The following is a 13,138-nucleotide window of genomic DNA, read 5'->3' as shown; positions in this document are numbered from 1 at the left end:
TTAAAAATGTAAGTATTGTCATACAATATAATTAAAATTTTATGTTTTGGGGGATTCCCTCTCCATTTCAATAATATTCAATACTGTTGAGATGTCTGGAGTCTTCTGTAAGCAGACAATCTAGAAAGAACTCTCTGTATTGGAGAAGAGAGAAACTAAGTATTCTAATTAGTATTATTGCTGTATCTCTAAACTCTAGATACAAGGAAAACAATGTCTAATGCTTTGTACATTTGAGTCTTTTGTGATAATTCTCATTATCAGGCACTGTGCATGAGAACTCTTCCTTCAAGGCCTTCCCTAGCTCTATTTGTAAGTTTTTAACACAAATGACTCCATTTTGATTCTGGTAGCTTTCATACTATCTTAGATTCAATGACCGAATTAAACTTTTTGTTTCTGATTATTATTATTAGATCCATCAAAGAAGGTCAAAGATGGAAAGTTTGAGCATTTAGAAGAGACCTGATAATACTAGAATGTAATGGATAAAATTTATAGGCTGCATATATGTAAATTTGTTTCAAAGATTTTAGATATTATATTGTACCACACTGTGATGATTAGTTTTACGTGTCAATATGGTTAAGTGATGGTATCCCATATGTTGATCAAATAGTAATCTAAGTGTGATTTAAGTAAAGAAGATTAACTTTAAGTAAAGAAGATTATCCTAAAAAATGTAGGTAGGCCTCCTCCAATCAGGTGGAAGACCTTAAGAGCAAAATCTAATTTTCTAGGAAAAAAAGAAATTCTTCCTCAAAACAACAGCATTAACTCCTGCCTCAGTTTCTCACCTGTTGACTTGACCTATGGATTTTGGATTTACCAGCCTTCACAATTGCATGAATCAATTCCTTAAAATAAATGAATATATTTAGATAGATATAGAAGTGGATAGAGATAGATAGAGATATTCTATTGTTTCTATTTCCCTGGAGAACCTTGACTGATACACCCATAGAGGACTAAGGGGATATTATTTTGTATAACAACCTTAATTGCATCTAATTTATAATAAAAACCTAGAAGCTTAGAAGTAATAAAAATATTAGAATTTAAGATGTCATCATCATTTATTATGATTTTTCATTTTTTTAACAAAAATCTTGTTGTACAACTTACAACTATATAACTGTATTAATTCATTTTCCATCCTTTATAATTTATCACTGTTATTGGCATACATGTATTTTGAGAACAGAGTTCATACTTTATTCCTCCAGATTAATTTTTAGTTAATTGGAGTTTTATGTACTATATTGCATCTTGAATTTAAATATAGCTCCTTTTCCCCTATATTTCTTGGCTGTAAATATTATTTAGTATTTTGACCTCAAATAAGCAAGTGTGATATGCTGTGATACTGGAGTTCATATTCTGATAGAAGACTTGTGTTTGCAGGATGAAAATGAAATATTGTGTTTAAAGATGGGATACAGGTTAAATCCTTCCATCTACGGTGCTTCAAAAATTAATTTTTGTTTGATCAATGTATAAGCTTCAGAAACATAATTACCTAGAAATAATCTAAATAATAGAGAAAAGCTTTCTTATTTGACAGAGGCAAAAATATAACCATATAGATGTTTAAGGCCAATGAGCACAGAAAATTATAATCTTAGGCCAGGTGGTAAAGCTATTATTTGTTGCCAGTAGAGAATACCATCTAAAATAGAATTTCCTCTTCTGTTATCATGTAAATCATCAGCATCACTCACCATGTGTCCAACGGTTTACAGCTGCTAAATTTAATCATCCATCATTAAAAAAATAATTTGCCCTTCCCATGAAATCTTATGTAATATCAAGTCACTAAGTTTTGATTTGGGATACTTATAAAAATAAAATGCATTGAATTATTGCAAACATAATTAAAATCTTCTGATTGCAGACTAAATGTCCTTCCATTTGTATAAAATCTTTTCAGAAAATAGAGAATGTCTTCAGCTTGGTTCAACACACATAGAAAATATACACTTTTAATGTATTTGTTTTTTATTTTAATCTTAAAGCCAGCACGTCAAGTCAATACTTACAAGTTTATAGTTTTGTGAAATTATAGCCCTTAATGGTTTTCTAAACATATTTCATGATCACATCAAAGAATACAACATCAGAGAAAATTAATCAGTGGTACATTTTTCTCACAATCAATGCCAATGGGCTGATTGTTGATCCTATTCCAGAATCTTAAGCCTTTGGCAATATAGTTTGATTATTATTTTAGGTATTACCCTCATGATCTATCCAAAATTCAGATGCCATCCGAAAAGAAAGAACTATGATTGCATTTAGTTAGATAAAAACATGTTTGTTTTCTGCATGAATCAATATTGTAATAATCCAACAGAGGTTTCATGGCACCAAAAACACTGTATAATTAGTTGCAAGGCCTATAATGACTAAAATTTCATTTTTTTTCTATTTGTATTCTAGCAAGTTTTGTGATGATTCCTATGTTGACCATGTAAAATAACAATGATAGAAATTTTCCACATGTCTCAAAAGGTTTAGGTCTCCAAATTCGCCAGATTATAAATATTATTTTTTTATATATCAGTTATACCTCAATAAAGTTGTTTAAAAAAAGATTCAAGCCAATTTTATCCATATGGGCCTACACAAATGGATTTCTGCACCCATAAATGCCATCAAGAAATAGAATAGCTAAAGAAGCACTTTGCGTTTTTTTCCTAGGGGAGAGTTAGTATTTTATTAAAAGTTGTTTTCTTTTGTTATTCTAGTATTCCAACCTGGCACCTAATTGACATTTCAAGCAGAACAGAAAAAAAAAAAAAAAAAAAAGAGGACTTTACCAACCCTTGTCTATAGTTGTCTAACTACTACTCTTCCACCTCCATATACATAGTTATTCACTAATAGATCTGCAAGATGGTGGGAATAAAATGGTACCCCAACTGTGTAAATAAGAGAGAAAATGATCAGTCTCTAGCTGCATGTAGACAATATATCTTATGTCACTGATTCATGTCTTTTCATGTTGAAATTGATTGTTATGCTGTACACACATAAGAAAAACAAACACATTTTCTTAGATTTTTAAAAAAAGTATATGTATAAAGAGCATCTTTGAAGTCATTGATAATAGGTTACTTTTTTTTTAAATTCACTTTGATTCCACAATGGGCAATAATTTTGTAAATTAAAACAAATCTGGGCAATATAATTCAACAAATGTGCATGATTAAAAGTCTTACATTTTTGTACAAAGTTAAATTTTATATCAAGATAGCAGAAATAAAATGATTTCATACAGACCATGTTATCCCCTCAAAAATGTACACATTGATAAGATCATGAAATGAACTCTTTCACTTTCAATCAATTTTCGTTTGATAAATTTAAGCTATGAGTACATTAACTTCTTGATATAAGGTATAAGTTGTATGTGGACAGAGAGAATCATTTGAAAACAGAGAGTATATTTTGATAACATCTTCATATAAATAATTAATGAAAATCTAAAAGCATATCCTACCAATACAGGAAGGCAGAGGATAGTCCCACGCCCTTCTTTCCCCCGTCATGCACTTGAGAAGGCTACTTCCATGGAGAGTGTAGCCTGGATTGCATCCGTAAATGATAGTGCTACCAGCAAAGTGGCCTTGGTCACTGATCTTGTATCCAAATTGTGGAATACCAGGATCTTCACAATGTGAAAGTTCAAAACCTGGGAGAAAAATGTAAATTGCTTAAAGGCAAAATTGAGCAGGAGGCTTTAAAACTATATAAATTGTCCCAGTCCTTTATTATTTTTAATAGGATTACATACTTTTCCCTAGTTACATCACTCATACCATATTTAATTTTCACAGAGAGCTCTCTTTTCTTCAAAATTAGAATTTGCTGTATTTTTCAAATTTATCAGTGATACTCCCTGATCTCTGACAATATGGCTTGTAGTATTAAGCTTCCTGCCTACTTCAAATGATTCAGAGTTAAAAATAGATACTGACAGATATTGTGACATATTAAGAAATACATATTTGGTCTTTGTCACTGGGTCCTGGAGCACAGCACCTAAAACTTGGAATTTCCTGAGTGCTAGGGTTGAGAGGAGAATCTTTGTTATTCATAATAAGCCCCTTTCAACCATACCTCAGTTTCTGTAATGAGGTGATTCTTGGAGAATGGGGGCTGGTTTCCAGAGGAACAAACCATGTGATCAGACATAACACTCATAGGCTGAGAAGTTCTGAGAGCTTTCAGGTTGGTGAATACATCCTCATCATAGAAGGGTGATGTACCCAAAATCCATGGGGACATAAGCTCCTGCACTTGGGACCCTTCTGGACCTCACCTATTTACCTCTTCATTTGGCTTTTCATTTGTATCCTTTATAATAAACCAGTATGTTTACCTGAGTTTTGTGAGCATTCCAGAAAATTATTAAACCCAAAAAGGGGATTGTGGCAATCCCCAATTTATAGCTGATCAGTCAGAAGTAAAAGAGGCCTAGACTTGCAATTGGTGTCTGAAGTGGGCGCAGTTTTGTGGAACTGAATCCTTAACCTATGGGGCCTACGCTAATTCCAGGTAGTGTTAGAATTGAATTGAATCATTGGACTTTAAGTTGGTGTCCAGTGCTGGGGCTCAGAACACAATACGCTAAACTATGGCACTGTGGCATCTTAAATACTTTGAACTAAAGGAGATTAGGAGGCCTCAGAAGCAAGGTCTCTCTAATTTTCTCCTGCCCCTATCTTACTGCTCTTTCTCCCTCAAGCAAATCATAGAAATCAGAATTCCTCTCCCCCAAGATGAGTCTTAGAAATTAAAAGCCTTCTCCCCCAAAGCAAGCCACAAAACCTAAAAAAATAACTTTCTCCCTTTTCCCTTGTAGATCCTCATTCTAGAGAGGCCCTGCCCCATACCCTAAAGGAAGGAATGCTGCACAGAGAGGTCAATATGAATCTGAACAGCCTTGCTGGGTTAACCCCCTCAGTTTATTATCATTAGAGCCAACTCTGTTTGTCCAAATACATTTCTACATGACTGTTCGTTCTTCACTGAACCTAAGCATAAAATCAGTTTTCACTGGGTCTTTGAGTCATCATTTCTAAAGGCTCCTGTGTCATGTAAAACTTTGATCAAATAAATTGGTTATGCTTTTCTCTTGTTAACCTGTCTTTTGTTATAGGAGTGTCGGCATGACCCCTATGGTGGGTGAGGAAAGGTATCGCATCTTTCCACACCTACACCAGAGACTTGGAAAATTGGGTGGTGTAAGGAAGAAACATAAACATTTGGAGCCAGAAGGGTTGTGAGAAGAGAACTTTTTTCCTAAGGACCAATGTAGCTACTAGGATGATATGATCAAAATTTTAAAATTCAGACAAAATATGTAAAATCATAATGACCCAAGTAACAAATATGCCCATTGCAAATATGACTTAGATTGCTTTACATGTATAACCTTAGAAGAAAGTGAATAGTCTCATATTTAAAATACGCTTTATCAAGAGGTTATATAGCATAGTAATCAGTTTAATGAACTCTGAGTTTTTATTCTCTACTTGCTTCAGAAAAAGTACAGTTCTCAAAAATTCTCATAGAAAAAAAATAGAAGCTTCCTACATGTTGTCATTCTTAGGTGTAGAGAAAATACTTTTTATTTCTGCAAAGTTGGGCCTTTCTGCATGAATTTGCTATAAATTAAGACCCTGAGCTAAGAGACACCCTTGGGAAGTTAATTTACAACTGTCTTGAGTAGTTAGAGAACTCCACAGAGATTTACCTAACTGTGAAAGAGGTTTATGTTTACATTTCAAGAGAGGATGAAGCCCAGAAATTTACAGACATCTCTAGGTTATAAAAGCTAGAGACACAGGAGCCTAATATGGCCCTTGGAGAGATATATTTACATTCGAAAAGATTAGAGAACCCATGATGCTTTCCACCTCATCTCTAAAGAGCACAAGTTTTTCTCCCTCCTTGCAGGAGAGGAAAGAGAGAAAGCTGCCTTAAGCAGAGCAAGCCCATTTTTTTCTGCCCTTGGCTATGTGTAGAAGATTTTTTTCATCAAGTTTTCGTCATGTTGCTACAGGGATAAGGACTGGGTCAAAGGAGGACTGACACAGATGTCATCATTACCATCATCATCATTAACATTGCATTACTTAACAATAACTAATCTGTCTAGATTCAGAATACCTTGTCTGCATATTCAGAGTAAAATTAATAGAAGTGAATATTAAAAAACAATAGTCATAATACAGGGCACTGTTAAGATCCTGAAGGAACTAGAAAAATACACTTCATAAGTTAAACCAAATACGATAAATCAAAATCTAAGCTTCCTAGTTATGTAGTTCTTCTGTCTTTAATGTTTTACAAAATACAGAAATGTAGGATAAATGATATAATGAATACACCAGATATAATTAGATACAAAATTATATCAGTTATAGCTTCTGAGAATAAAAGTCTATAAAGAATATTCTAGAGCCTCATGAATGAGTGAAATCAGTTATTTCAAGATAAAAATGTTAGAGAAAAAAAAATTTTTACTTGTATCTTAAAAAAATTATATGACAATCAAAAAGACATTTGCATCTCTTTTATAAACATAGATCCTTGACCAAATTAATCTAGATTTGAACCAGAAAGCAAAAAACATATTAGCTCACTGGTACCAAATCACTAATTTACACTATTAACTTCCTAGAATGTCACAACATATGTAAGATTACAAGAACTTATGTAGCTTCAAGTACTAAGTTTATGTTGTAATTTCTGTGTGTTGACAGAAACGTTAGCTTTCAGAGAACATAAAAAGTCCTTCCTCATCTCTTCTAGGGAGTCTTAATCACCCCCTCCTCTGTTAAACCATAGAATTATTTTGTACATTTTAATTAATTAAATTTAATTAATTTAATTTGTTTCTTTTCTATGTTTTTCCATAGGCTGAAATTATTTTGTTTTTTACCCCTCTTTCCCACTGTGCCTATCTAGCACAAATCCTGGCACATAGCTGATGTTCAATAATGCTCATGAATGAATGTGCATTCTTAGAGGCAATTATGTCCAGGACACAACTGAAAAATAAGTTAGAGTAATACCAATAAGAAACTGAAATGTGAGAGACAAATTAAAAAAACGAAAGAAAGAAAGCTTCAAGAATTTCCTGTATGGATCAGTTTATGACAACACCACTTGGGTGAACATGTATTAAAATAAGCTAAACACAAACAGCCTCAGAAACAGAGCCATACAAGAGACTAGCAGTCAACTCAAATCTTGATATATATAATGAAATATAAAGAATACATGATCAAGCAAGTCAGTCTTTCAAGCAGACAAAACATAGAAGCAGTAACTGTAAAATTTCAGAACATATTACTTTGCATGAATCTGTATACTTAATACTACTTTTGAAGTGTCCCTGCTCAAAGATTCTGAGTTTGCATTCCTTCTACCAGACATACTATTCAATTTATCATTCAAGATGCAACAAATTTTGAGTTTTACCTTATATCATTTCTCACAATAAAAGTCTAAACCAAGCTCTCTTTTCAAGGTTTACCAAATTTATACTTCCTTAATTTGGATGTTCTGTAAATGTGGTTGGTAATTGCTGGTGATGAGGCAAAATGGAGGTATTACTTGTAAATTAAGATAATTTAAAGTACGTTGCATTGTAAATAAAAATGCACATGGACAATCATATATAACCCACAAAGCACAATATAATTTAGTCCAATTTGGTAGACTTATTGTTGCGTATTCATAAATATTCAGAAATGTTTTATCTTTATGGAAACATTCAGCTACCAGTCTTTTTATTGAAAAGCTCAAATATTTGAAACTGAAAATTAAAGATGTGTATGAAAAATCACTTATGCTACAAATATTCACCATTTCTTGTGAAATTTGATACTCTAATGAAGTAAAAGTTTCAAGTACAAAATGAACTGAAAATCCGATTACCTTAATCCTTTTGACTCTCTGAATACCTTAAACTGAGATCTAATTCTTTTCCTGCCACCATGTAGTATATTTATCTAAGGATTTCTAATTTATTTTTAAGCTATTATTTAAAATCTACAGAAGGATACAAAAGATAACAACAAATTCACCCTCTAGCTTATTGGATTCCAGTTTTGTATCATAGTTGCTTCAGATTAATATTAATTCAGATTAATTCACATTCACATGAATATTATTAAGAAATATTGCAAAACAAGTTAAAAATCCTTTTGTATCCTTTTCAAATCTCTTTCTGTTTTTTGTCTACTTAGAGCTAGCATACATCCTGACAACATATGATTTTCACAAATATATTTTTACCACATATCTATGTCTACGAGCAATATGTAGTATATTTTGTAAGTATTCATACATTTTATAAATAATAAAATCATTTAAAAAATTCTTCCGGGGCTTTGCTTATTGTCCAGTATTGTAGGTACTATTTTTACCTTTATATTTATGCACCTATGCACATACACACAGAATTTATTCATGTTAACTATTCTTTGATATTTCTTTGGTGACATATTTCAAAACTGATTTATTTATTCTCCAGCTAATAAGCATTTATATTGTTTCCAATTTTTCACTGCTGCAAAACACCTATACTTACTTCTGTGTCTCCTTTTGCTCATGTACAGTGTTTCTATAGGGCAGGCACCATGTAAAGATCCAAAGTTCATTTTGTCCTCAAGAGTCAATCAAAATCTGCTAACCTGTTATTTAATTTCTGTTTGGCTTACTAAAAGATAAGTAGTTAAATTCTGACCTCAACATAATTCTTCTCAATTTATTTATAAACAACTATGTGTTCTCATAGGGTGATGTCTTGTCAGCAAAACACTACAATAACAGAAATAAGCCTCATAGTTTAGTAATATGAATTACACCTGAAAATTTACGTTTCTGGTACATCTAGTTCTTGAAATCACTCAGTTTTGTGAGTGGGTGATATTCTGAATTGATGTAGCCATCTTTGATGTAACTTAAAATAAAAGGGCTCTTACATGCTTTATTTTATTCATTCATTTATTTATTTATTTTTGAAATTCAGTTAAATTCTAGAGTTTTTGTTTTTTTTAAGTGATAGGATCTCACTCTGTGTGGCCCAGGCTGGAGTAATGATGCGATTATAGCTCACTGTAACCTCAAACTCCTGGGCTCAAGCAATCTTCCCATCTTAGCCTTGGAGTTAACTGGGACTACAGACACTACCACTATGCCCAATTAATTTTTTTTTTTTTTTTTTTTTGTAGATATGGGAGTCTTGCTTTGTTGCCTAGGTGGGTCTTGAACTCCTGGCCTCAAGTAATCCTCCCTCCTTGGCCTCCAAAAGTGCTGGGATTACAGGTGTGAGACACAGCACCTAGCCAAATTCTCAAGTATTTAATGGTCAATGAAGATATGTTGATATATACCTTCCCTTTCATACCTTCAGTTCTTACTAACACTTGCTATTTAACTTCATCAAAAATCTCCAATTTTTTGATTTTTTTTCCCTCTCACAAGGCCAAAGGCCTTCTTCACCTTTATTTCCCTACTGAAGCATCATAGCAGATGATCATCCAAACTGCATAGTTTGCACATTGTTTTCATCACTCTTTTACCCAAAATGCCTAATCTTAGAATTATATACAATTAATACTTTCTGGTATATCTAGTTCTTAAAAATTACTCAGTTTTGTGAATGAGTGATATTCTGAATTGGTGCTTCTAACCTTAGATTTAACTTCAGTGCTGCATATCAATGGTTTTTCTTGTCTGTTATCTATAATTCTTTCTCACAAATTTTCTTCTTTGGGTAACCCCTTACTTTTCACCCTTAGAAAATTGTCATGTCTTATATATTAAGAGATGTAAAATCTACACTATATTTTAACAGAATATAATGGAAAGTTTCCAACTTATCTGCATCACAGCCATAATTCCTCCCTTCCAGGCTCAAGGGATAAGACTGCCACACCTTTACTCTTTATCTTAAATGCTTTCATCTCTTACACCATATTTGGTAATTTAGCTCTCCATTAATGTCTTATATATTCCAATCTTTATTTCTAATACTGGCAACTGCTTTTCAATTTCCATATAGAAATACAAAAAAAATAAAATTTCTCATTATTTCATTCCCCTCTAGCTATTGCTCAATTTCTTTTCTTTCTCTTTCAGCTCCATTTCTGCTAAGGATAGTGATGAATCAGTCAATCTCTGCTTATCTGTCAACACTCAATTATTGAAAACCTTCCTTGTGTCACCATTCTGTGCAATGTCTGGAGATACTAAGAGAAACAGGAAAGACCTGGTCCTGTGTTCATGGCACTTCAAGCTCTCTTTTCCCACTTCTCATCAGCCTTTAACCTACTGTAATTACGTTTCTACCCTCAACAGCTCCACTAAATCAGCTTCACTCTTGACCTCTTCATTGACAAATCAACCAGATTTTTCAGCATTTATCTTCTTATCTGTTTCTTCTGCATGTGATGATATTAACCTCACTTGCAATTTCCTAGTCTTTAAATTTATATAACCCCAAACTTACCTTGTTCTATTTCTGACTTTCTCTGTGTTGTTTTTGGGTTTCTCTGTCTTAATTCACAAGTTAAAAGATGACGTTCCTGAAGTTATTGGTACTATCCACACACTACTTCTCTTTTCACAATGTTAGGGCTTCAACTATTAACTAACATCAGATTCCTCTACTGAAAATGTAATCATTGTCTACTCTTAGATATTTTTGGATCACTTTGCATTCTAAATGTCTTCAAATAAATTCATCATATTTTCTCACAGTCTTGATCTTATTTGGTGACTCCTTCATCCTATTTACCAAACCTTGTTCATTTTTATTTCTAACTATAACTTGTGTGTTGCCATTTCTCTATACTTAGTGAAAACATCCTAGACCAAGGGTTATTTGAGTTATCTCCTAACTGGTATGGCTTTGTCACCAGAGTATCTTAATTAAAACTCTTATGTTTTAATTCTGTTGATCACAACAGAATACCATGTAAGTTTCAACAGTTACACATCACTTATTGTCTGAGCATCAAACTTTTAGAATAATAGAAAAGCCCTGCATTACCTAACCCCCAGAACTACTTCTATTTTTATAATTTTATCTTCCTCTAATTCTTGCTTTTTTGTTTATTCTTTGTTAATTTTCTATTAAAAAAAGATATGTTAATTTTATATACCAAAAGTAAAAGCTTTCAAATTGCTAAATAAAAAAATGGAATAGATTGTTCAACAGGAAATTAGGAAAATACGTTAGCTAAATACATTACAGAAATGTACTTTTTGAAACCATAAATGTTAGTAAAGTTGAAATAATGCAGAGATAAAGATTATTCTATAACAATTTTAATCTCTATAGTATTATTTGGTGAATTTAATTCACAATATTAAGCAGAATAATTTTTAAGAACTATATTTACTATATGGTTATTAAATTCTATTTAGGCCATGGATCATGGGGGGGGGGAAGTCTTATAGAATTCTTTATATTTAAATGGAAAGGGATATAAAGCAGAATGTCAACTTTGCCACCTCAAAATTCATAAACTGGAAATACTCTAAGATCATACAAAACAGCTATGATAATCCTTCTTGATCTGGACATAAAAATGAATATAAAAGGAATACAGAAAAAGAGAAAGTGTTGAAAAATAACTATGCATTCCTTTTTTCTCACTAATCAAACTAATCAAAAAAATTAATACACATGTATTTCTCACTAATTAAACTATATCAAACATCAAACTTTGAAGTTGCTACTTTAGAAGAATGCTTTAAGAAGACAACATCTTGCCGTTTTGAGTTTATGAAAGAATTTAAACAAGAAAGCTTGTACAAATTGTCGCTATGCATTTCCAATTGCTTTCAGGAGTTAAGGTAAAGGATTTTTTTTTTTTTTTAATTTCAATGCTTTGAGTGCTATGTATAAAGTTTTGAGTAAAACATACATTACTGACAGACTTTCCTAAATTTTAATATGTTGAGAATTTAAAAAGTGATATTAAATGTGCTACTTTGTGTATTGTACATCACATATTTGTACTTCATTTTGGGGTGGTGGTATTCAGCTTTGACTAAATATTAATTTAGTCAAGCTATCAGCCATTTGGTGTTTGGCCAAAAAGTATAGTTGGCATACTTTAGATATATCCAGGAATGGAATTTTACAATATATTGGCAAATTGCTCTCCTAGGTGACTTTATCAATTTACATTCACCAAAGTTTATAAGACTTTCAATTTATGCAAATTGTCATCAGCACTTGATATTGTACAGCTTGTTAATTTTTATCTACTTTATGAGGGTATGCCAGCATATTATTTTGGTTTTACTTTTCATTTCTTAAGTTCTACTAAGTTAATCATTTTTTCTTATGCTTAGTGGCTGCTGAAATTTCTTCTACTGTGAAATTGTCTTTTGTCCATATTTTTCTTTTGGGCTATTTATTTTTCTTATTGACTTCTAGGACTCTTTTCTGTAGAGTTATGTTTTACTGTTATATAAATATTTCCTTCTAAAATGTCTCATTTTTGTTTATAGTGTGTTTTGCTATAGAGAGGTTTTTTTTTGTTTGTTTGATGATTAATGATCAGGATTTGGTCAGGAAAACAGAAGCCACTTATATATCGTGACTAGTTAAGATACAATATAAGAAATTAGAGGCTTTGATGATTTTGGAAATACAAAGGGAGTGAAAGTTAGAAGACCACTGCTGGCTTTCAGGAAATCCAGGGATTCAGGAACGCTGCTGCCACATACAACCACCTGCTAGTATCACATTCCTGCCTGCAGCTGCTGGTGGAAAATAAAGTCTTCATTAGTCCCACCCTTCAGCTGTCATGGGACTGCCTTTAACTGGCAGAATCTAAGCAGAGATCTGTGTTGGCAAGAGAATTTGAAAAATGTAGTTGCCAGGATTTTAGATTATACACTTCAAGGACGTGCTTAGAAGGGCAGGAATGTTACTATTGACAGGTTTTTGCTCATATACCTCATTTTGAAAATCTTCTATCTTAAAGACACAAATATTTTAAGCCACATTTTTTCCCTAAACATCTTAAAGTGTTAATATTCACAAATGGTATTCAAATGGTGAGACATTAATTTTATATAATGTGTAAATTAGTATGTA

The 13,138-nt window shown here is 32.2% G+C and overlaps 1 protein-coding gene across 3 annotated transcripts in view; it reads right to left on the bottom strand.

Annotated features, from left to right (window-relative positions):
- The window catches only part of CSMD3 (CUB and Sushi multiple domains 3), a 1,111,380-nt gene that overhangs the window by 283,995 nt on the left and 814,247 nt on the right, over positions 1–13,138 (bottom strand). For all 3 annotated transcript variants that reach the window (XM_069466068.1, XM_069466069.1, XM_069466070.1), the window contains one exon: positions 3,503–3,694. In XM_069466068.1, coding sequence (XP_069322169.1) covers positions 3,503–3,694 — 192 coding nt within the window. The remainder of the gene's footprint in view (positions 1–3,502; positions 3,695–13,138) is intronic.

This window comes from Eulemur rufifrons, chromosome 3 (assembly GCF_041146395.1).
Source record: "Eulemur rufifrons isolate Redbay chromosome 3, OSU_ERuf_1, whole genome shotgun sequence".
NCBI classification, from domain to species: domain Eukaryota; kingdom Metazoa; phylum Chordata; class Mammalia; order Primates; family Lemuridae; genus Eulemur; species Eulemur rufifrons.
The sequence above is the reverse complement of the archived record's forward strand: the minus strand, read 5'-3'. Positions and strand labels throughout refer to the sequence as shown.